The following is a 25040-nucleotide window of genomic DNA, read 5'->3' on the forward strand; positions in this document are numbered from 1 at the left end:
TCTAAAATGATTTCAAATAACAGTGATGTCTACATTTTTGCTGAGCAAACCTTATATTTTCACTTTCCATATTGCTGATGTTCATTATAGATCATGGAGTTTATTACCACAGGACATGAAGGGGCTCAGTTGACAGCCTATATTGGTCAAACAGAAAGGGTAGACTGGTAAGGGCTCTGGCACACGGGGAGATTAGTCGCCTGCGACAAGGGAGATTTCTCCCCGAAATGCGGGCGACTAATCTCCCTGTGTGCCAGAGCCCTAATATCTTCTAACAAACCACAAGCAAAGATGAACAAAACCAATTAGCATATTTATATACTACAAATGGGCAACATACCCATGGCTACAGTATGTTATTAAATTAAAGATGGCTAAACACAGCAGAACTGATAAACATGATTTAAACATAATTTTCTACTTCAAAAAAAATGTTTACATGTACAGGATAGAAATCAATAACTTGATCCACAACCCTATTTATTTCCAGATTTGGTGTTACTGGTCCTTTAAGATATCCAGCTATTATAGGATGCCACTGGAAGCCACACTGAACTTTCTAATATTAAACTCTTTGATAAATGGTCTAGATCCATTTGTGACTGGTCAGTTTTGTGCATGTCACAAGTGGTTTCCTTTCATGTATCAGGCTTTTCTCTGCTAGCAATGTGCCATTTGCCTTAAAGACTTGAAATTATTTTTTATTTTATACATGGTTTGCAAACAGGAACCATAGCTAGAATCTCTGTGAGAATCATAACAAGACAGCTGATTTTTAAGTGTGAGAGGGACAGAGGGCAATGGGGTGAGAGGGAGAGATGGCTGAAAGCTGCAAAATAAGCCCTAGCAACCAGATACCAGTTGAAATTCCAAGCCTCAGAGTAACAAAGTAAAAAAATAAAATTCTAAAAATGTTTTGTTACAGCGCTATCCATGCTAACTCAACCTTACAAGGGGCCAATTAGGGATGCAGTAAATACATAATTTAAAAAAAATGTGTCCATACACTGAACCCTAGAGTGCATAATATGAGTAATATTGCTATATTTTATAAGTAGGCTGGCCAGCTACTGTGTTATTTCAAACACCAGAATAATAAAGAACTGTTACAAATTGGTTACCAGACCATTGAACTTGAACACTTCTAATAAATGCAAATTGCTGGGCTGCACTGATAGGTAACGGACTGCATTTTAATTAAATGCAATGGCTGGATCTTTAAGAGACTTTTTGCATAATGTGGTAACCTAATGCTAGTTTGCCAAAGACAGTCTGCTTTCTGCTCAGAAACCTTCCCTGCAATCCATGTCGGCGAAACGAGTGAACGTTTCTGCCCTCTGGTGTCATTTAGCAGAATTTCAGGCATAATCTGCATAATAACTTCATAGGAGATGATTATCCATAACAAACAAGAACAGTGAATAAATATAATCTGTGGTCTAAATTCTCACTGTTATACATTTCTGGTGTCTCATTTGGAAATGACAAAACAAATTTAGCCCCAAGCAACAGTAACGTTCTTTATTTTAATACACAGCATCCTCAGCTGTTGTCTTGAACTGTTTAGTGTTCAGGAGGGACCCTAGGCAAGCAGGGCATATTTATCTCTATATATAAGTGCACCTGCATATTCTTGCAAAATGATATGCCTGCAGTTTCTTTGGCAGAAACAATGATCAGTTTCTAATAGTTACCCCCCTCCCCCAAAACTCTTCTGAAGGAAGCGATTACAGATGTTGATTACAGATGTAAAAAAGCAATGAGCTATTTAGCACCTGAGTCGATTCACAATGTACATGAAATTTAATTAAACTTATATCACACAAGCAACTAGCACACCAACGTGCGGGAGGTTATATGCAAACGCATAAAAAAAACATTTATTTAAGCTTGCTTCCAGTCTAGTCACTGTTTATAGAATGGCCATAGGAAGAAATTATTCAAAGACAGACTTTTTTGTTCAAATATATTGCTTTACCCTAGCAATGATCCACACTGGGAACTAGTCTCTTTGACTGTTATATATGAGACAAGATACCCTGTGGGACACTTAAAATAACTAGGAATTCTGTCATAATTTTATGCTGCACTTTGTATTTCACAAATTACACTGTTTACATAGCAAATAATTCACTCTACCATTTAAAATTTTAATCTTGGACTAACAAAGGTATTTTTTCCATTTTAATATTGGTGTGTAGGCAACCTATTGTTTCTCCTGCTCAATATACTTTTAATGGGACCCAAGTCACATAATAGCAAAATAGTTTTTCTCCTGCTTGGGTGGTACTATATATGAGCATGTTTTGCAATGAAAACTATTCTCTTTCTTTTTTTAATCTCTATAATGCTGAAATCTTCTCCAGTACTCAAGAAACCAGCTTTTTTGAAAGGGTAAGGGGGTCTAGGGTTTCAGAAATCATTGCCTGTCATTGTTTTACTTTGGGGCTGAAGTTTCCACTGCTTCTCACTGTATTTAATGTATTTTGGATGGCACTACTTCTGCCCCTCACTTTATAAAGAATTTAGTATCAGGAGTTATTTTCATTGAAGTCAATGTACAGGTATGGGACCTGTTATTCAGAATGCTCGGGACCTGGGGTTTTCCAGATAATGGATCTTTCCATAATTTGGATCTCCATAATTTAAGTCTGCTAAAATTATATTTTTTATTCTACAAAATTCAAATTATTTGCTTATGATGGAGTCTATGGGAGATGGCCTTTCCGTAATTTGGAACTTTCTGGATAACGGGTTTCCGGATAAGGGATCCCATACCTGTACCAGTATTTACAAGTGCATACTATGTGTATATATCCTTTACTGTAGAAGCTAATTGAGGCTAATGGCACATGGGTCAGTTTTTCCACAGTGTATTTTAGGCTAGTAGAGAAATGCCTGAAGCCATCCCAAATTATTGTGGAGCAGTATAAGCAATTTTTCCCATTTATCTATTTGCTAAAATTCAGGACAGTACCAGCAGTGCTATTAGCCCATATAGGCAGTATCAGTTCAGGCAGTTGAATCCTTCAGCAGAGGTGTCAAGGATCTGCTGTCTTGTTACTTGCCCATTGTTCTGCTGATCGGCTGCTGGGGGGAAAGGGAGGGAAACTTGGAGCTCAGCATAAAAGTGTGACTAAAGTTTACAAATTACATGTCTGTGGTACCCTGTGAAATGAAGAATATGGCTATAGCCCCCTGTGAAATTCCCAAATTAAAAAAAATCTGTTAGCTCTTTTAAAAATGGATTTCAATGCAGGATTCTGCCGGAGAATCTATTTTCTGGTGCGTTTTGAAAAGAAACATGTTTTCCCCTGACAGTATCTGTTTATTTTGTTAAAAAATACCTCCCCTAAAAACCCAGAAGAATACAGAGAGAATACTGTAGTGAGCTCTAATTTTTACACTTTTATAAATAAGCCCCTTATAGTTATAGTATGGAGACAAAAAAAAAAGCTAACTAGAATGACTATTTCTAGGTCCAAATTGACAAAACTAGACAAGGTAGCCTAAAAGATTTCTTGCCATACACACTGATAGGTGGGTTGTCAAAGTGCTGATATTATATAAATGCAGATATTTGGCAGGAACTCGTGTTATCAGAATCTTTATTAGAAGCATATTAATTACAGACAGAGCAAAGGGGCCATGTTTACATTGGACTTATACAGGAGGGAGAGTGTACGCACAAGGCATATAGGAATGGGGGCGGTGTGGTTATTGTGCGTTTCTAGCTGATAAACCCCCCCACACTTACACTGTTATATTCACACTCACTCAGCAACACACAGCAAGGTTCACTCACAACCAGGTAACATACAGCGCAGATGTTCCTATTCCCCCTCTCATGTCTCTTTTACAGTATTAAAAATATTATTTTCCTTTATTTGTTGCTTGTCTGACTCCGGAGGAAAGCAGGGGCAAATACAGTGGGACCCCTTTACTACCTCATCAGATGGGCAACAGTAAGTGTGGTAGCAGCAGACACCTTCTTCTTACATCATTCCCATCTGAAGCAGAGAATTTGCATACATCATTGGTTTTACATTCGGGTGTGGCTGTAAGACAAATTAATAGATGAAAGAAGTTACTAACAATTGTTAAATTTCCTCCAACTGTCACAGGCCAAACAAGGGACAGTTTTAATTAACACAAAGCTGTGACTTACCACTGCCTCAAACTGATGAAACTTAGGTTTCAAATCTGATCCATTGAGATGTATGTATGCTCCTTTATTACCCATCTGATCACTGTCGGGGAAAAAGCAAAAAAAAAAAATAAATTTTTAACAGATTTTTTTAAAACAGAATTGTGGAGGTTGATATGGGCTGCAAGACTGTTCTTACCAGTAGTTAGGTGCAGAGAATACTGTAACACATAAACCATTGTGAGACACTTCATATCCTTCTGGCTTCACTTCATGGCTGCGGATAATGTAATCTAGTCCATTTTCTTCCAAAAACCGTCGTGTGACATCAGGACCAAACTGACAGCTGACACCACGTTTACTAGAAGAGCGTCCATCCTGGCAGAGAAAGACATCATAATTAACATTGTGCCAAAAAAAGCAGCAGCTGCCCTTGCAAAAGAAAACCCCACAATTTCTGGAAATCTGGTGCATTTGGGAACTGCAAGGCCTTTCTTCTTAAGAATTATTAAATGATTTAAGTGCTATGTGAGATTAACTTTCTCTACACATGAATATAATTTAAATTAGAATCAAGACTATATAATGTTTTCTCTTTAGTTATATGCTTTGTTTTTACTTTTTACAATTTCTCAAACTATGAAGCTGTGTAATACAAATCCTCTAATGCAATACCAGTTGTTGCAATGTGTTATGTAAACTTTGATAAAATTATAGGTTACAAAACCGAAAAGCTCCAGCTGTAAAAATGGGGCTGACAGAGTACAGGAAATGCTTTACCTGAGGCTGTGGATCCGACCATAACAAGTCACACATTGGGCCTGCAAAGAAAAAACATGTATAAGTATAAAGTATGGTATAATAGGTGGGAAACTGAATGAAAACTGAACAATAAAATGAAGGACAGGAAGGCATTTTGCTACACAGGACTGTACAAATGTATTCAAACTTTTCAAATTCAATTTTTTTTTCTGCCCATTCTTCTACTTAAACTAAGGTCCTAAAACTAAGTAAGGTCCTACCATACAGGTCCTTTTCAAAAAATTAGCATATTGTGATAAAGTTCATTATTTTCTGTAATGTACTGATAAACATTAGACTTTCATATATTTTAGATTCATTACACACAACTGAAGTAGTTCAAGCCTTTTCTTGTTTTAATATTGATGATTGTGGCATACAGCTCATGAAAACCCAAAATTCCTATCTCAAAAAATTAGCATATCATGAAAAGGTTCTCTAAACGAGCTATTAACCTAATCATCTGAATCAACAAATTAACTCTAAAAACCTGCAAAAGATTCCTGAGGCTTTTAAAAACTCCCAGCCTGGTTCATTACTCAAAACCGCAATCATGGGTAAGACTGCCGACCTGACTGCTGTCCAGAAGGCCATCATTGACACCCTCAAGCAAGAGGGTAAGACACAAAAATAAATTTCTGAACAAATAGGCTGTTCCCAGAGTGCTGTATCAAGGCACCTCAGTGGGAAGTCTGTGGGAAGGAAAAAGTGTGGCAGAAAACGCTGCACAACGAGAAGAGGTGACTGGGCCCTGAGGAAAATTGTGGAGAAGGACCGATTCCTGACCTTGGGGGACCTGCGGAAGCAGTGGACTGAGTCTGGAGTAGAAACATCCAGAGCCACCGTGTACAGGCGCGTGCAGGAAATGGGCTACAGGTGCTGCATTACCCAGGTCAAGCCACTTTTGAACCAGAAACAGCGGCAGAAGCGCCTGACCTGGGCTACAGAGAAGCAGCACTGGACTGTTGCTCAGTGGTCCAAAGTATGTCATTCGGAAATCAAGGTGCCAGAGTCTGGAGGAAGACTGGGGAGAGGGAAATGCCAAAATGCCTGAAGTCCAGTGTCAAGTACCCACAGTCAGTGATGGTCTGGGGTGCCATGTCAGCTGCTGGTGTTGGTCCACTGTGTTTTATCAAGGGCAGGGTCAATGCAGCTAGCTATCAGGAGATTTTGGAGCACTTCATGCTTCCATCTGCTGAAAAGCTTTATGGAGATGAAGATTTCATTTTTCAGCATGACCTGGCACCTGCTCACAGTGCCAAAACCACTGGTAAATGGTTTACTGACCATGGTATTACTGTGCTCAATTGGCCTGCCAACTCTCCTGACCTGAACCCCATAGAGAATCTGTGGGATATTGTGAAGAGAAAGTTGAGAGACACAAGACCCAACACTCTGGATGAGCTTAAGGCCGCTATTGAAGCATCCTGGGCCTCCATAACACCTGAGCAGTGCCACAGGCTGATTGCCTCCATGCCACGCCACATTGAAGCAGTCATTTCTGCAAAAGGATTCCCGACCAAGTATTGAGTGCATAACTGAACATAATTATTTGAAGGTTGACTTTTTTTGTATTAAAAACACTTTTCTTTTATTGGGCGGATGAAATATGCTAATTTTTTGAGATAGGAATTTTGGGTTTTCATGAGCTGTATGCCACAATCATCAATATTAAAACAAGAAAAGGCTTGAACTACTTCAGTTGTGTGTAATGAATCTAAAATATATGAAAGTCTAATGTTTATCAGTACATTGCAGAAAATAATGAACTTTATCACAATATGCTAATTTTTTGAAAAGGACCTGTAGTTTCATATTACACTAGGGTTAATTTCATCTCAAGTCAGTATAGTACAAACAAATAGTAGTGCAATGATGCACACAAATAAAGCCAGTCACAAAAGGAAAGTTAAACTACTAAAAATGAACATTGCAGGAAATCCTGGCCAACTGTGAAAGCAATTATCATAGTGCAATGGGCTAGTAAAATGCCTTATTAGGCAAAATAAGGCAATTCATGAATTATTTTTTAAAAAGTTAAAAATAAATGCTAGCAATCAGGATTTATATAATGCTTATGCCTTAGCCCTCTGCACCGTAGAACATAAGACACTACAAATGGCACAGTTCTTTTGACTCCTTCAGTATCGTGTAAACAGTTTAAAGGAGGGGATGTCTGATCTGTTCTAGGCCATGCAGATTTATGGAGTCAGCAGAGGAGACGCGATTAATCTGTTTATACTGTGAAAATACTTCTTTATCTACAAAGACACGCTAACACATTTAGTATTTATAATGTTGGCTTTTAAAGGAACATAATCATATCCTCTGTTGTACCAGTTGTGATAAGTAATGACTGCTTACTCGATCTAAGGGCAATGACACACGGGGTGGAAGCAAACTTCTTGATAATATTGCGCACTGTGGACAAAGGCAAATCTAGATCTCTGGAGATGGACTTGTAACCTTGAGATTGGTGATATTTTTTCCACAATTTTGGTTCTCAAGACCTCAGACAGTTCTCTTCTCCTCTTTTTGTTGTCCATGCTTAGTGTGGCACACACAGACACACAATGCAAAGACTAAGTGAACTTCTCTCCTTTTTATCTGCTTTCAGGTGGGATTTTTATATTGCCCACACCCGTTACTTGCCCCAGGTGAGTTTAAAGGAGCATCACATGTTTGAAACAATCTTATTTATCCACAATTTTAAAAGGGTGCCAATAATTTTGTCCAGCACATAAGAGTTTTGTGCGACATTATGTCCAATTTGCTTTTTTCCTCCATTTTTTGTTCTGTTCCAATACACACAAAGGGAATAAACATGTGTATAGAAAAACACGTGTTACTGCAATACTTTTCTGTGAGCAATACTTGATTTTCTGGAAAAATTTCTGGGGTGCCAACAATTTGGGACATGACTATCTCCAGTTTTCAGCTCAACAGTAAAATGTGACTAAAGTTTATCAGAGCACAAGTCACATGGCTGTGGCACCCTGGAAAATTAAGAATATGGCTAGCCCCTGATGCATTTTGAAAAAAAAACATGTTTTCCCATGACAGTATTCCTTTAAGACCTGCTGTATTTAGTATATGTAGATCTTGCATATGCGCTAGTACAGACCTGTTATATGGGGAAATAGGTGGTTGCAGCATAGGATTCTATTAAGAGGATAAAGTGTTTTCTCTTATGCCCCACAACCAATACCACAAGTGTGTAGATAAAACAAATGCAATAGGCGATAACTCCCCCAGTAAAATACACCTAAAAGGGAGTTAGAGAGAAACTGACATAATAAATGGAACATTTGTGTGTGGGAAAAGAAGTTGCATGAGGAATTAAAAAGTTAGATACTGAGAAAATGGGAAATGAAAGCAGGAGCAGCAACACTAATGTCACACCTGAGTCTGGTGGCTGTCTATTTCTTTCAATGCTACGAATCTGATCCAAAGTTACACCATCCTCTGAGAAGAGACCTCCATGCATAATCTTAATGAAGAAAAAAAGCAAACACATTAAAATCTTCGAAAAGCAAACCACCATTTGGGTATTGTTATTTTAGAGGTACTTTACCAGGACTCGTTGGTTTACACACATTGCCAACGGCAGCCACTGAAAAACTTCACTAAATAGCTGGAACATTTGAGCTGAGTATTTAGCCTTTACTTCCCCTTCAAATCCATACATCTGATTCATAGTGTCTGTTTCATGGTTACCTGCAGTCATAGAAGTTATATGGGATCACATAGAAAAGAAAACTGTGAAGATTTATTTGAACTTGATGTATAAAAAAGAAATAGGCATAGGATCTATTATTTAGAATGCTTGGGACCTGAGGTTTTCTGGATAAGGGATTTTTCCATAATTTCTATCTTAATGCCTTAATTGTGTTATAAATCATTTAAACATTAAAGGAGAAGTAAAGGTAAATCACTGGGGGGGTTGGGGTGCCATATGTTAATCACCCACAGTGAATGTATTCACTTTCCTTATACCCCAGGCCGGTGCTCCTTTTTTGTTTAAGCTTGGCTGTTCAATCTACTGCACATGTGCAAATGGTACAAAAAAGGAAGAGGATTGCTCGCTTGCAGGTACCCCGCACTGGTGCAGTTCTCTGCTAACAGGAGCCTAACATTTTGGCACCCCAGTGATTGTACCTTTCCTTCTCCTTTAAATAAACCCAACAGGATTGTTTTGCTACCAATATGGATTTATACAGTACAAGACACTGTTTTATTATTACTTTAAAAATTAGAACTACTTGCTTATAATGGGCTATATGGGAGATGGCTTGCTGGATAACCACACCGAAAGCCAAACAGGCTATTATTTAGGCCTTACCACAAGACATTAACGCAGATAAATGCAGGCCAAGAATGTGGCCCTACACTTCAAAAATCTGTACCCAGAACCACTGCGTCTGCCCGTGTACAGCCACACAGTGGATTTTGGCCTTTAACTTCTCAAGTATGCAGTTATGGGCTGAAATCCGCTTCAAGTGCCTGCACCCTGCCGGAGAATTGGCTCCAGGTGCAGGCACAACAATAAGATTTTGAAGAGAAGGGGTGATTTATCCACAGGCCGAGAACTTGCCCCGTTTAGCAGGGGCCTTGGGGAGCATCAATTATTTCTAGAAATGTTATTGTTGCAACCATATTTACATATAGTTTGAATCCTGTTCTAATCTGGGGAGACAGAACAAACTTTGGTTTGAAAACCTCTGGTGTAAGGTTATTACTGAGACAACACATTGAGATAAGCATATGACTCACCTCTAAGCAGATGAAAGTGGGCTGGATAAAGCAATTTGAACCCAAAGAGGGTCACTATGACTTCCACTGAGAATGAACCACGATCAACAAAGTCACCATTAAATATCTGTAATAGCTTAGGAAAACTGTATCCAGGGGCAGTAGTAGCTATACAGCCAGAGGGGTGATGGCAGATAAATCTACGCTACTGTGGACAACAAATTTCCCGAAAATGTTTTCCCAGCAGTAATAATGTAAACTGTTGTTGGGAAAAATACAAGATGCTTTCCCCCACTGGCAATTTACATTGTCTCTGGTGGGAAAGCATTTTTTTCCAAACTAAAATTTAGGAATATATTTCCCACATACAGTGCCTTGCAGAAGTATTCATCCCCTTGACTAGTTCTCTCATTTTTACTGCCAACATTTAGTATTTTATAGAATGTCCTATTCTTTGATTTGACATTTTATTTAGCTTCTGAAATATTTGCCTTCTTCTTCTGCCTCTTTCCATGTTTTAAGTGGTGGTCACTTATCCTGGCAGCCACAAATCTATTTCTCTGTAAGTAAATTAGGGCACGCAAATGAAGTGGTTTGCAGACAAACTGTAAAGTTAAAAAGTATTACAGGGTAATTACATAGCACCATTGCACATTGGAAAAATGTTGTCCCATTTTCCTGGCAGATTTTCTCCATTTTATTTATTTCATGGCCCAAAAATTGCCATATAGATTAAGGTCATAATGCTTTTGCCTGGCATGCCTGCATAGGTTATACATATCAGTACACATTCATACAGCCCTCACTAGAGCTTTAAATTACATAAATATAAAAATTTAACAAAAAATAACCAAACACAAAGAAATTATGTGAGAAAAAGTGAGCATTCCCTTACCACTTTCATATGAATTAAGTAGTTAATTTTAGTCAAGTGCAGCTCAATTATTTGATCACCAGGAAGTATTAATTGCCTATATAAAAGCAGAACCTTTGCCAGATCCTGGGGTAATGGGGACAGTATACCCACTTGTAAATGAATAGGACTTGTTCTGAACATATACTTTGCAAGCTGGTTTAATTATTAAAAATCTATGGTTTTTGTTATTTCTTTTTTTAACAGGACAAACAGGAAAACTGAAGCCACTATGTGACCTGGAGTATGCAATGCAGTTTTGGGCTCCAGACCTTAAAGGAGAAGGAAAGGCTAATAAAGAGCTAATCTCAAGTTGCAGGCATTCCTTCAGTTCTCTCAATAGTGTCCCCCCATATTTCTCCCGGTCAGATGATCAGAAGCCTCATACGAAAAAAAAACACTGAGCTCTGTAAAGAAAGTTCCCATAATGCCTCGCTCCTGCACCAAGACCGGTGTACCTGCTCAGTGTGTAAGACTATGAGGAAGCTTCCTGTTGATTGACTAAAGGTGGCCATACACGAGCAGATCCGCCGATATCCCCACCTACGGGTGGGCGATATCGGAGAGCATTTAGGTAAAAAAAAAAATAATAATCCGATCGTTTGGCCCTGGGGCCAAACGATCGGATTATGTGGGCGGCAATGGGGCAGTCGGATCGGGGACCGCATCAACGAGCCCATGCGGTCCCCGATCCGACGGGATTTTCTAACCTGCCCGATCGAGATCTGGCCAATTTCAGGCCAGATATCGGTCGGCCAGGCCGCTCTGCTCTCCCCATACACGGGCCGATTAGCTGCCGAATCGGTCCAAGGGACCGATATCGGCAGCTATAGTCGGCCCGTGTATGGGGACCTTAAGATCACACATTCCTAAGGGGGGGAGGGAGTTCTTAGCATTCTTGAGGGAGGGGGAGAGAGGAGAGAGCCGTGTGTCTCTGTCAAAAGAAACAGGATTTGTTGTCTGTTTTCCTGTGCCAGAGAACTCAGTGCAGTGTTTCTGCGAGTGCTTATGACTGTATTTACATAGACCTTTCTGATAAAGCTTACTTAGTTTTTACCTTTCCTTCTCCTTTAAGAGATATTACTGAGCTGGAGAGAGTGCAGAGACAACTAAACTGGTAAAGGGGAAGATTTAAACTATAAGGGTTAGGGGTAGGTCAAGGTAGGGGCTGTTTTCACTGGAAAAAAAGGTGCTTGCGAGGGGACATGATTACTCTGTACAAATACATTAGAGGGGATTATAGGCAGATAAGGGGTGTTCTTTTTCAGTCAACAAATTATAGTGTATCAATTCAGCATCCAGGTACATATGTGTAAGGATTCATTAACAGGTGGATTATGGAGACAGAGTATAGTTCTCTGATAATCTAACAATGGCCAAAACTAGGAGGGAATTCATAGTGTGTGTGAGTTTACAGAATAAAAGTGTTGAATGTCACTTGCTATGTCATTTAAAAGAAGAAGGTATAATTGTGGTAAATTATACCAGGTTAAAAATCATGAAGAATGTAGCAAGGATCCAGATTATTGTAGAAATTTCTGAAGTCAGGTCGCTAGGACTAACATGGCCAGCGATCAAAGTAATGACTAATTTGTTACAAGGTATAATAAAGGATACATATGGATTATTCTCAGACGGGAGACCGTTTAGATGAAAAATGTTCATTAAGTCGTAAAACTGACCATGTGTGTCACCACACACTGTTACCTGCTGAGACTGTGATCAACAGAAAGAGAATTTAAAACTGTAGAGAGACAAACAGCTAAAAGCAGATATGAGCATTGTATTAAAGATAGAATAAAGTAAAGAAAATGGGAAGGGGGGATCAATAGAAAACAAAGGTTAGCAAAAAACAAAAGGTAGCAGAAGATAAGACACGACACAGAAAAGAGAGAATCTGATATTCAAAATTGCAGAATAGATTACTGAACCACTAACCTTTTCCAGAGAGATCTCTACCAGACTGGGAAGCTTAGACAAAATATCTTTCACTTGTACCAACATCTACCAGAGGAAGATAAAGGAAACAACAATTAGATTCTCACACAGAAACAAAATTATCCAAATATACCTGCTTTTTAAGTGGCATCAGTGACTACATTTTAAGCCCACACAAGACAAAGTAGAACCAAAACATAAAAATTAAGCAGGCTAAATAGGATATGATGTTTTAGTGGAGGTTGTTTTCTCTGGAAAAGAGGCGCTTGCGAGGGGACATGATTACTCTGTACAAGTACATTAGAGGGGATTATAGGCAGATGGGGGATGTTCTTTTTTTTCCCATAAAAAAAATCAACGCACCAGAGATCACCCCTTTAGATTAGAGGAACAGAGCTTCCATTTGAAGCAGCGTAGGTGTTTTTTCAAGGTGAGGGCAGTGAGGTTGTGGAATGCCCTTCCTAGAGATGTGGTAATGGCAGATTCTGTTAATGCCTTTAAGAGGGGCCTAGATAAGTTCTTGAACAATCAGAATATCCAAGGCTATTGTGATACTAATATCTACAGTTAGTACTAGTGGTTGTATTTATAGTTTATGTATGTGAGTGTATAGATTGGTAGGTGTGGGTTAGGTGTGCTGGGTTTACTTGGATGGGTTGAACTTGATGGACACTGTTTTTTTCAACCCTATGTAACTATATGTAACTATGAAACCTCCTGTAGCTCCCCATCTTCTTTTTAGAAGATTTACAGCACATTATATGGACTGCTATCAGTTGCCTGAGTTTAGGGACAAACTCACAATATAGAGTGTATTATATAAATACACATAGCACCAAAGGAATCCACACTCTCAGGGCTTATGGTGAGACCAATAGGTACTATATATATATATATATATATATATATATATATATATATATATATATATATGTGTATATATATATATATATATATATATATATATATATACTGGAACAAGGACAGCACTCCTAGGATTTAAAGAATTTTGAGTAATATGTAAATGCAAAAATAAAAGGTTTATTACTCAACGTTTCGGTCTCACACAGAAATGGTGTGCACCCGATTTCCAGCACATTAAAATAGCCTTTTTAGCATTGTATAACAATTGCAAATAACACATTCTGGAATAGGACTGGAGCTGCAGATCCCCTGTTAATTCTAGAAGGCAAAGCTCTGGGGAACGAATGTTTGGGAAAGCGAGCTTCTCATTCAGGTACCGGAGAACATTGCTCAAAAATCTTGACCAAAAACACATGAAACACAGATCCTATTTCATCTTAGTGCTGGGCGGTATGACCAAAAATTTATATCACGGTATTTTTTTTATTATATCGGTATCACGGTATTTGACGGTATTTTTTTTTCCCCATGCATGATTACGTGACCACCCCAAACACCCCCCCCAACCCCAAACACCCCCCCATCCAACCCCAAACACCCCCCCCCAACCCCAAACACCCCCCCATCCAACCCCAAACACCCCCCCATCCCCTTCACATAAATAAACCTTACGGGCCAGGCAGCCGCAGGCACCCCCGACAGCTCACAGAGCCTCCTGGCAATTTTTCTTACTATTTCCGGGTTGCGCGCGTGACGTCAGCGTGCGCGTGACGTCAGCGCGCACGTAACGTCAGCGCGCACAACCCGGAAATAGTAAGAAAAATTGCCAGGAGGCGCCCACACCGGTATGCCGGTAAGTTAAAATTTTTTATCATCTTTTTTAAAAAAAACGGTGTTCGGTATATACCGGTATACCGCCCAGCACTATTTCATCTCTACATTTAGGGCATTGATTGGACACATTGTCATAAATTTCTGCTAGATGGTAGGGAGGTAAATATGCCCTGTGTAAAAACTATTTTAAAAAAAATATTTATTTGTATTTATCAGTCTCTTATAGAGATAGATAGCTCTGGGACCAACTTCAGAGCATCATTCCACATCTCATCTAACTCAGGAATATCTCTTTGCCATTTATTCTTGCTTTTCTCTAAGGGTGCAGGGCCCGTCGCAGAGAGTATGATGTATAACCAGGACAACAGCTTAGTCAAGTCTTGTCTATGCAAATACATTTCCAGTGTTGTTTCAGTTAAACTTACTAGAGGTGTAGGAAATTCTAACAAAAAGACATGCCTGTAAATATCAGAAACTCTCTGGAGGGGGGTGAACCTCTTGTCTTATTACAACTTAACTTTTGCATTCCCCATCTGAGATTATGTCCCCCAGAGTTTAATTCCCATCTGGGCCCATCTAGCAATATCTGGTATGGAGTGAAAGTGCGGAAGATGAATGTTGCCCCATAAGGAGGTCCAGGGGGACCAGGCATCAGAGGAACCCTGAACTAGTTTCAGGGACTTACAAAGGGCTTGTATGACCATGGTCATAGCAGGAATAGTCATGTAATGAGAGGAACCTCCTCCATGAGGAAGTTTTGCAATGGCTTCAAAAGAGCCTGCTACAGCAGCTTCAATAACTACTGCTGGGTTATTTAGGTTGGGAACCAACCACCAATGAGCATAACCTAATTGAGCAGCAAGGAAATAGAGTCTGAGGTTGGGCAAAGCCAAACCAGCACCCAAGGCAGGGGCCTGTAGTACCTTAAGGCTTAAACTTTGATGCTCCCCATCCACAAAAAAAAAAACCCTGATAATTTTTTCTATTCCATTAAACCACAGTACCGGGGGTGTGACAGGGGAGTAATGGAGGAAGAAAACACTAAAATGTTTGAAGTTGATTAATACGGACTGGACTTGCTTATGTCGACAAAAGCTGGGAAAAGAAATAAAGCTGGGGAAGCAAATAAAAACAAACGTACCTGATAAACACATTTCCGATGAAGTTTTTTCTGATCTTTATAAAACTGCATCAACTCCAACATAAAATCTATGGTGACATTCCCATCCTTTAACTGTGGACCTGTATACTCATCTTCTATAGCTAAAGAGAGAAAAGTGTGAGTAAAGGAGACTAACCTAAGCTTTTAAAGCAGATAAATTCATTATCTTTAAGTGGAAAAAGCAAGACACAAAGACATTCCTAAAGACTTTTATTCTATTCTATTCAGTGCTGTCCAACTGGCGGCCCGTGGGCCAACCCCCCTCTGTGTGGCCCCCCACCTGTCTGGCTGCTTTGATGGCTTACCTTTGTGTAAACTTTAAACGGTATCAGAACTGAGATTAACTGCCCCCCTGCATGGTTCACACCTCAGTTTCAGGCTGTAAACCCCCTGTATTGTTTAAATATGTAATCCCCTATGTCAGTGCTGTCCAACTTCTGTTGTACCGAGGGCCGGAATTTTTCCGACCTACGTGGTGGAGGGCCGATAATGGAAGCCAGTTTTGACCACTCCCCTTTTTGAAACCGCACCCACTTGAAACCACACCCATGTTATCACATGACCATACCCATATTAATGGTTGTAGTACAGCAAAAACCTGCCATACTCTGCCTGCCCTACCCTGCCTGTGTGCCATACTCTGCCTGCCCTACCCTGCCTTTGTGTGTGCCATACTCTGCCTTCCCTACCCTGCCTGTGTGTGCCATACTCTGCCTGCCCTACCCTGCCTGCGTGCCATACTTTCACTGTGTGTGCCATTCTTGGATGGTTTGTGCCATACTTGGCCTGTGTGTGCCATACTCTGCCTGCCCTACCCTGCCTGTGTGTGCCATACTCTGCCTTCCCTATCCTGCCTGTGTGTGCCATACTTTCACTGTGTGTGCCATTCTTGGCTGGTTTGTGCCAAACTTGGCCTCTGTGTGTCCTACTCTGCCTGCCCTACTCTGCCTGTGTGTGCCATACTCTGCCTTCCCTACCCTGCCTGCGTGTGCCATACTTTCACTGTGTGTGCCATTCTTGGCTGGTTTGTGCCAAAATTTGCCTGTGTGTGCCATACTCTGCCTGCCCTTCTCTGCCTGTGTGTGCCATACTCTGCCTGCCCTACCCTGCCTGTGTGTGCCATACTCTGCTTGCCCTATGCTGCCTGTGTGTATGGCACACACAGGCAGCCTACAGTGACACAATGCTGGCACTGCTCCTACAGTCTGCACAATAACTATATATTAAAAAACTTTTTAATTGCAGTACCACCTCAGTATATGGGATTATTTGTGGGTTTCTACTGCTCCTGAGGTGTGAACAGGGGAACAATGGGGGTGATTACAGCCTGAGCCTGAGGTGTGAACACTGCAGGGGGTGAACAATGCAGAGATTAAAAGGTGTGAACAACACAGGGGATTATATATTTAAACAATACAGCCTGATTACAACCTGAATCTGAGGTGAGAACCATGCAGGGGGGGCAGTTAATCACAGTACTGATACCATTTAAAGCTTACACAAAGGTAAGCCATCAAAGCAGCCAGACAGGTGGGGGGCCACACAGAGGGGGGTCGCGGGCCGCATGCGGCCCGCGGGCCGCCAGTTGGACAGCACTGCCCTATGTTGTTCACACCTTTTAATTGTTCACACCTTAGGCTCAGACTGTAAGCATCCACATTGTTCTGCTGTTAACACCTCAGTAGAAACCCACAAATAAACCCTACACACTATAAAAAGAATATATACTGAGGTGGTACTGCAATTAAAAAGTTTTTTTTAATATATAGTTATTGTGCAGACTGTAGGAGCAGTGCCAGCATTGTGTCACTGTATGCTGCCTGTGTGTGCCATACTCTGTCTGCCCTATGCTTCCTGTGTGTGTCATACACACAGGCAGCATAGGGCAGGCAGAGTATGGCACACACAGGCAGCATAGGGCAGGTAGAGTATGGCACACACAGGCAGGGTAGGACAGGCAAAGTATGGCATACACAGACAGCATAGGGCAGGTAGAGTATGACACACACAGGCAAGGTAGGGAAGGCAGAGTATAGCACACACAGGCAGTATAGGGCAGGCAGAGTATAGCACACACAGGCAGTATAGGGCAGGCAGAGTATGGCACACACAGGCAGGGTAGGGAAGGCAGAGTATAGAACACACAGGCAGTATAGGGCAGGCAGAGTATGGCGCACACACAGGCAGGGTAGGGAATGCAGAGTATGGCAGGTTTTAGCTGTACTACCACCATTAATATGGGTATGGTCATGTAATAACATGGGTGTGGTTTCAAGTGGGTGTGGTTTAAAAAAGGGGAGTGGTCAACACTGGCTTCCAATATTGGCCCTCCACCATGTACGCCGAAAAAATTCCGGCCCTCAGTACCACAGAAGTTGGACAGCACTGTTCTATTTTATATGTGAAGAGCTAGGTGTGTGGAGAAGAGTAGTTTGGTTACCTCTATAGAGTTATGGCTGAAAAAAAGATATAGGGTAAAGAAATTGTATAATGCTACTATTAATATAAAGTTACATTATTCTCATTAAAAAGAGATAAAAATGATCAGCTAAGTTTTTCACCATTTTCTCATTTCTAGTGCACTTACTCATTCCTTCAATATCAAGTGAGTCCACCACTGAACGGTTGTGCTGTTCACAAGCGATAGCTCTTTCAAAAGCTTTCTGCCGGACCAGCTTACTGCACTCTTGAAACTTCATTTGGGCATCTTTGTCATGAGGGCGAACTTTAACTACCTGAATTAAAAGACCACACAAAGTTGAAAAGGGGATGAAAAATGCATGAGAGCCCTCTTATAAGAGGTAAAAGAAAGAACTGTGATGGAGAAAGTAATGACAAAAATGAAATATAAAGCACAATGTGGTTAAGATTACCGTCTCATAGTCCTTTAGAGCAGCTTTCAGCTTCCCCAGGGCCATATTACTGGCTGCCCTTCTGTAGTAACCTTTGATGTATTTGGCATCCAGCTGGATGGCACGGGAAGCATCCGCAAGGGCATAGCCATAACATTCAGTTCGGAGATATGCCAGACTGCGATTCCCATAGTAAATAGCAGTGTCTGGACTAAGACCAATGGCTTGGGTGTAATACTGCACAGCACGGTCATAATCTTTTACTGGGAAACAGAACAGAAAGAATGTATTTGTTACATCTTAAAACAAATCAAATGTGGTAACCAAAAAGACTTTAAAAAAGTACACAAAAAAACTCAATAAAAGCACCTATACGATTACTATTCAACTTTCTGCCAATAAGTACAATAAAATTAGGCACCCCCCAGTGATTGTAATTACTTACCTTATACCCCAAGTTGGTGCCTCCTGTCAGCCAAAACCTGCATTGGCCCAGGGTACCTGCAAGCAAAAGAACTTCTTTCTTCTGCCTTTGCACAGGCAGTAGAGTGAGAGTGAGCCTATAATTAAGAACCCTATTGGTACGAAATGCGTAAGGCTTTTGTTTTTCTTTTATATATGGATTAAATAAAATTTGTACACTTTTTTAAATTCAACATGACTGCTGCTGTTTGATACACCGTTTTTTGGGAATCGGAGTGCCTGCCCATATTATTTTTCTCCAGTAGAGTGAGAAGACAAACTTTAACAAAAAAGACAGCTTTTTCACTGTACTACGAATATGTGGGCTCTGGGATTGCAAAGAAAGAAGACAGGAGAAAGAGGATTGATTGCGCGCAGTTACCCCGAGCCAGTGTAGTGTTCTGCTGATAGGACCTAACATTTTGAAGTCCCCCCAGTGATTATACTTTTTCTTCTCCTTTAAGAATTCAATGAATATATTTAAGGCACAGTCGAACAGTTCACCATTGCAAAAAAAATGCTGCATACTGAATTTATATAGCACATAAGAAGCCAGTTCAAAGCAGACCAAACATTCCTGTGCAAACTACCCACCATAACTAACTGTGCAAGTAATAAAACAGTGTAAGTGTAACCTAAGAAGCCAAATTCATATAGATTAAATACATTCTGCAAACACTCTGGCTTCCTTCTGGGCTCACTTTGCTCTACATACTATAAGCAGGTTGCCTCCATTATAACATGGAGTATTTCACTTGCTTGCAATTCAATAGCAAATTGCATTTCTAGGCTGCATCACGGTGCTCCAAAGGATGCAAGACCAATAGGAACTCATACAGATGTCAAACCCCATTCAGACAACATGATTTTCTTTCCCCAAAGGAATCTTCCCCAATAGCATACCCACAAAATTTGTCAGCTGAAAGGAGTTTGTCACCAGAATATCTTTCGTCCTAGCATGTATTATAGTACCTTTAGATCAACCAGTAGAGAAGTCTGGAAACATATTTATTAAAGGAAACCTGGTATATGGGACCGTATTGAATGATAGAGTAAGCATAGAGAGCAAGTTTTGCACCAATAAACTGATCATAGAATTGCATTCTGTACCTCTGTTTTAGTGCTGGGCGGTATACCGGTATATACCGAACACCGGTTTTTTTAAAAAAGATGATAAAAAATTTTAACTTACCGGCATACCGGTGTGGGCGCCTCCTGGCAATTTTTCTTACTATTTCCGGGTTGTGCGCGCTGACGTTACGTGCGCGCTGACGTCACGCGCACGCTGACGTCACGCGCGCAACCCGGAAATAGTAAGAAAAATTGCCAGGAGGCTCTGTGAGCTGTCGGGGGTGCCTGCGGCTGCCTGGCCCGTAAGGTTTATTTATGTGAAGGGGATGGGGGGGTGTTTGGGGTTGGATGGGGGGGTGTTTGGGGTTGGGGGGGGGGTGTTTGGGGTTGGATGGGGGGTGTTTGGGGTGGTCACGTAATCATGCATGGGGAAAAAAAAATACCGTCAAATACCGTGATACCGATATAATAAAAAAAATACCGTGATATAAATTTTTGGTCATACCGCCCAGCACTACTCTGTTTCTCTTTAAAGGAACAGTAACACCAAACAATTCAAGTGTATGAAAGAAATTCCAATATAATGTACTGCTGCCCTGCACTGGTACAACTGGTGTGTTTGCCTCAGAAGCACTACTAAGGTTTATATAAAGAATGCAGCTATGTAGCCATGGGGGCAGCCATTCAAAGGAGAAAGGGCACAGGCACTTAGCAGATAACAGATAAAACACTATTGTAGTCTACAGAGCTTATTAGTTATCTGCTATGTAACCTGTGCCTTTTCTCCTTTTTTCCAGCTTGAATGGCTGCCCCCGGGGCTAAACAGTAGCTTATTATATATAAACTATAGTAGAGTTAAGGTGGCCATACACGCACCGATATTATCGTACAAAACCTCGTTTCGTACGATAATCGGTGCGTGTATGGTATGTCAGCGAGCCGACCGATGTCGCAGGAAGCTGCTGAAATCGGTCGGCTCGTCGATCGGCCAGGTTAGAAAATTTTGATCGGGCGCCATAGAAGGTGCCTGACCAAAATTCTCCCTTCAGAGCTGAATCCGCAGAAGGAGGTAGAAATCCTATTGTTTCTACCTCCTTACCTGCCGATTCAGCCCTGAATGGTGTGTGGCGGATCTGACGATGTTTCGTGCGACCGATGGTCGTACGAAACATCGTCGGATCGCCACGTGTATGGCCAGCTTTACTGTAGCAAACACACAACTTTTACCAGTGCAGGGCAACAAAACATTTTATTTCATTTACTTTAAAACTCTTTAATTTTTTGGTGTTATTGTTCCTTTAATATTGAAGCTGAAATGTTGTTATTACAATGCAGCTGAATTTTCAGGTACTCACGTGCTTGTATATTTAACAGATGCGGTTTAATGGCAGCCCAAGCAGCTAGGATGAGCACTTTACATTGGGCAAAACTGCACTAGAAATGCTGTAAGTCTAAGGAACTTTGTCAATATGCCTAAATGCAAGAAGGGTTACTATTCTCAGGCCGCTTGCGCTACCCAGGATGCTGTGTGACTGCTCAGTACATACCTGAACTATTTAAAGGGGGCATATAGGATAAATGGGAAAAACCCTAATTTTGTAGGCAATTATGAATAATATACGGTGCTGGTTTCACTTTGTACCAAAAAATAATCCTTTCTGTAAAAATGGCCCCTTTATTGGAGCTTCCTATAGATCCTATCACTTCTCTGTCCGAGTTTGAAATGAAGAGTGGGCGTGTCCTAACGGTCCCTGCCAGACGCACAGTAGGAGGGGGAGAGCCAATCACAGCCCTGTACTCACACAAGCAAAGACAGGCTTCAGTTCCCTATCAGGTCAGCCTAGCTGCTGATTGGTTCCTATCCTACAGTGCAGTGTATGGAGGGCCGCAGGCCCCCCTGCACATCCAGAGAATTTAGCCAGCAGGAAGTGGAACAGATGGGTGGGACTAGTGGGGTTTTTGTGGAATTTCTCAATAAATCAGTCTGAAATACAACTATTTAAGCACATTCCTTCTATATCTAGAGGAGTATAATTCACTGGTTCATTCTTAATTTTTAAAGGATATGTTTCCTTTAACTATAAAAAAGAATTCTGCTTCTCTTGCAAAAACAAACAGTTATCACTGTGGGCGATGGCCAATTTTTCTAGTCACAAACAGAAAATCTAAATGATAATTAAGACCAGTGTTAACCTAGACACACATAGGCTACAGTGGGTTAAAGGTGGCTAACTTGATCTTTGGGCAGCAATGTATGTAAGCAGGCTGTGACATCAGGGACAGTGATGCCAGGGGTGATGCACTTATACTTAGGGGCCCGGACTCGTATTTAAAACAGGCCCTGGCAATTTAAGTACATAGAGGATCAAACAGACCCCCACCAGCCCAATGAATAATGACTATGAATCTATGGCATTACAACAGCCCCTCTAACATTTGCCAGAATCCACATATTGCCAGTCCAGGTCTGAAGGGAACTCAGGTGCCAGACTATGACTATCCCACAATAATTGGGCAATTTTTTTCTGCCCTATTGCCAGTTTTGAGACCAGAAACCTGGCAAAGCAATTTCAAACCAGACAGCCTGTGTAAAAATCAGATTGTCTGGTTCAAAATTGGACAAGTGGCACCTCTATTCCACTGGGAGTTTACTTACATATAAATCAAGTTTGGTACTGTCAAAGACCATGGATGCACTACTTTTCAGGCCCCAAGGTGATCTGATCTTTTTGCCCTTGGTCAAATCCACTTGGTTGGTGATCTTGCAACATGTATGACCAGCTTTACAGATGTGATGGCCCTGGCAATGCTTGCAGCTTAAAGCTCTTACTTGGAAATGGACAAATTATCTAAATAAGGAATGACAAATCTGAAGCCCTCCATCTAGAAGTTGCAAATAAACAACAAGTGATGGGCTGTTTGGCATCTCTAATGTACGCACTCAAAATAATTAGCTGCTGCACAATAAAAACCTTGTGTAAAATGTCTGGTACCTGCTTCTGACTATTCTATTACAGGCCCTGTTTAAAATCTTCTATGAACATGTTCAGTGGCTAATGCAATACCTCACTTACTCTATCATCCAGTGGTAGCAAAAACAAAGCAAAATATTAAATCATTACCAGACACTAACAGTTTTAATTAGCGTAGAACTATTGATTTCCTTTTATTCAGAACATGTTTCCCGTTGACCTTTCTCTGCAGCTGTGCCTCAGTGCCACATCGCTTCCTTGCTGCTCATGTACTTGTACTGCAGGGCAGATGTCATTTAAGTGTGTGACTTCGGAGATGTCCCTCTTGTAAAGGCAATGATATAAAGGACCATTTTGTGATATGCATCTACCAAAGTTTATGGGCTGCATATGTATGATGAGATGTATCGAAATGAATCTGCTACTTTATCATGGGCAGAAAGTTACCTATAGAGAAAGTAAACTACAACACACTGAGAAAGCAATATGTGCGATAATCGCACACAGATGAAGTTTCACGAAATAAAGGACGCACAGATAAGGCACACCATGCTTGCGGGCTGCGTTCTACATTCGTCTCTCCATTACATGCGCATGCGATATTCCCCAAGAGCTGTCTGACCACTCACCACACAACTATCGTAAGTAGTAAAGCTATTTACTTATATTGCGGTATACAGTTCAGAGTGCCTTAATTACCCCTGAAGTATTCATTCGCTTGTTCCTTTAGCTCTTCAGCAGTCTTCTCCCTGCTAATTGTTGGTTCTCCTCCGGCCTCCTCAGCTCGCTCTGCCTCTGCCATGTTCCCGCTGCCGGTTACTGTGAAGACGTCACTAACAGAGCGACGCTGCGACATCCGGCGGCCACATTGAGAATGGCAGACAGCTTGTACATGACGCACCACTGCTGTCGTACTTAGGGGTAGTAGACATAATGTGAATGGCAGACGTTTTGAGATGAAGATTTCTTTATAGTTGGGAGACAATATATTAAATACAAATCTAAAAAAAGTATGAGCTTTATATACATATAAATACGTATCAGCCTGAGACACTTTAAGTATTTTAGAAAAATGTTAATTTGTAGTTTTATATTTAGCTATTACTGGGCCTGTTGGGATTAATTTTAAGTGCAAAAATACTTTCTTTTAAATTATAATAAAGTTATTGTATGCCATATTGCAAACATGGCAGTGTGCCCCAGATCAGACTTGGCCGGATGAAACCAAAATATGAACACAAAGGGCATGTTTGCATGCAGTCAAAAGTCCAAAATAGGTAATCCATTGATATTAAATAATGAGAAACTTCTGAAGCATTGTATATCATTGCTTGGTTGCTATGGGTTACTGCCCCAGGCAATATTGCCCAGTGTTGATGAGCCACACTAGTACTTAGTCATACTGATGACTATAGTAGTGGATTTTACAAGTCAGGCCATTTATTTTTACAAACACCCCACATTAGAGCTGTATATGTGTAACTAAACATTTACTATAAGTAAAACTACACCCAAATACACTAAACAGCTATTAACTGGGCAGCAAGCACAGTAACATGGAATTTGTCTTTAGAGCACATCGCATGTGAGGAAAGTGATCAGATTAGTTGCTGTCAAGGCTGTAGAGAAGGCTGGGGCCTCTTTAACCTCCCTGATTTGGTATGAAAGTTTAGATACAGTGGCTTGCAAAAGTATTCGGCCACCTTGAACTTTTCCACATTTTGTCACATTACAGCCACAAACATGAATCAATTTTATTGGAATTCCACGTGAAAGACCAATACAAAGTGGTGTACACATGAGAAGTGGAACGAAAATCATACATGATTCCAAACATTTTTTACAAATAAATAACTGCAAAGTGGGGTGTGCGTAATTATTCAGCCTCCTTTGGTCTGAGTGCAGTCAGTTCCCATTGACATTGCCTGATGAGTGCTAATGACTAAATAGAGTGCATCTGTGTGTAATCTAATGTCAGTACAAATACAGCTGCTCTGTGACGGCCTCAGAGGTTGTCTAAGGCTGATGCCACATGCGGCGTAGGGCTGATTTTTTTGGCAAGTGGAAAAACGCTTGCCGAAAATTCAGCCCTACGCCTGCTACTTGTGCCTGCACCCGAATGAATGGGATACGCTCGGGTGCAGGCACATGTAGCCAATATACGCACGAAAACGCGAGAGAATGCAAAGTCTCGCGTTTTCGTGCGTATATCGGCTACATGTGCCTGCACCCGAGCGTATCCCATTCATTCGGGTGCAGGCACAAGTAGCAG

The 25040-nt window shown here is 40.8% G+C and overlaps 1 protein-coding gene across 1 annotated transcript; it reads right to left on the bottom strand.

Annotated features, from left to right (window-relative positions):
• Positions 1-3591: 3591 nt before the first annotated feature.
• On the bottom strand, positions 3592-23591 carry ppp5c (protein phosphatase 5, catalytic subunit). The gene is given in 13 exon segments (NM_001007890.2): positions 3592-4058; positions 4169-4250; positions 4347-4525; positions 4928-4968; positions 8351-8438; positions 8523-8665; positions 9722-9827; positions 12231-12329; positions 12552-12617; positions 15391-15512; positions 17999-18146; positions 18285-18526; positions 23468-23591. Coding segments are annotated over 13 exon segments (1482 nt in total). The 5' UTR covers positions 23571-23591; the 3' UTR covers positions 3592-3995.
• Between the last annotated feature and the right edge of the window lie 1449 nt (positions 23592-25040).

This window comes from Xenopus tropicalis, chromosome 8, assembly GCF_000004195.4.
Source record: "Xenopus tropicalis strain Nigerian chromosome 8, UCB_Xtro_10.0, whole genome shotgun sequence".
Classification (NCBI taxonomy): domain Eukaryota; kingdom Metazoa; phylum Chordata; class Amphibia; order Anura; family Pipidae; genus Xenopus; species Xenopus tropicalis.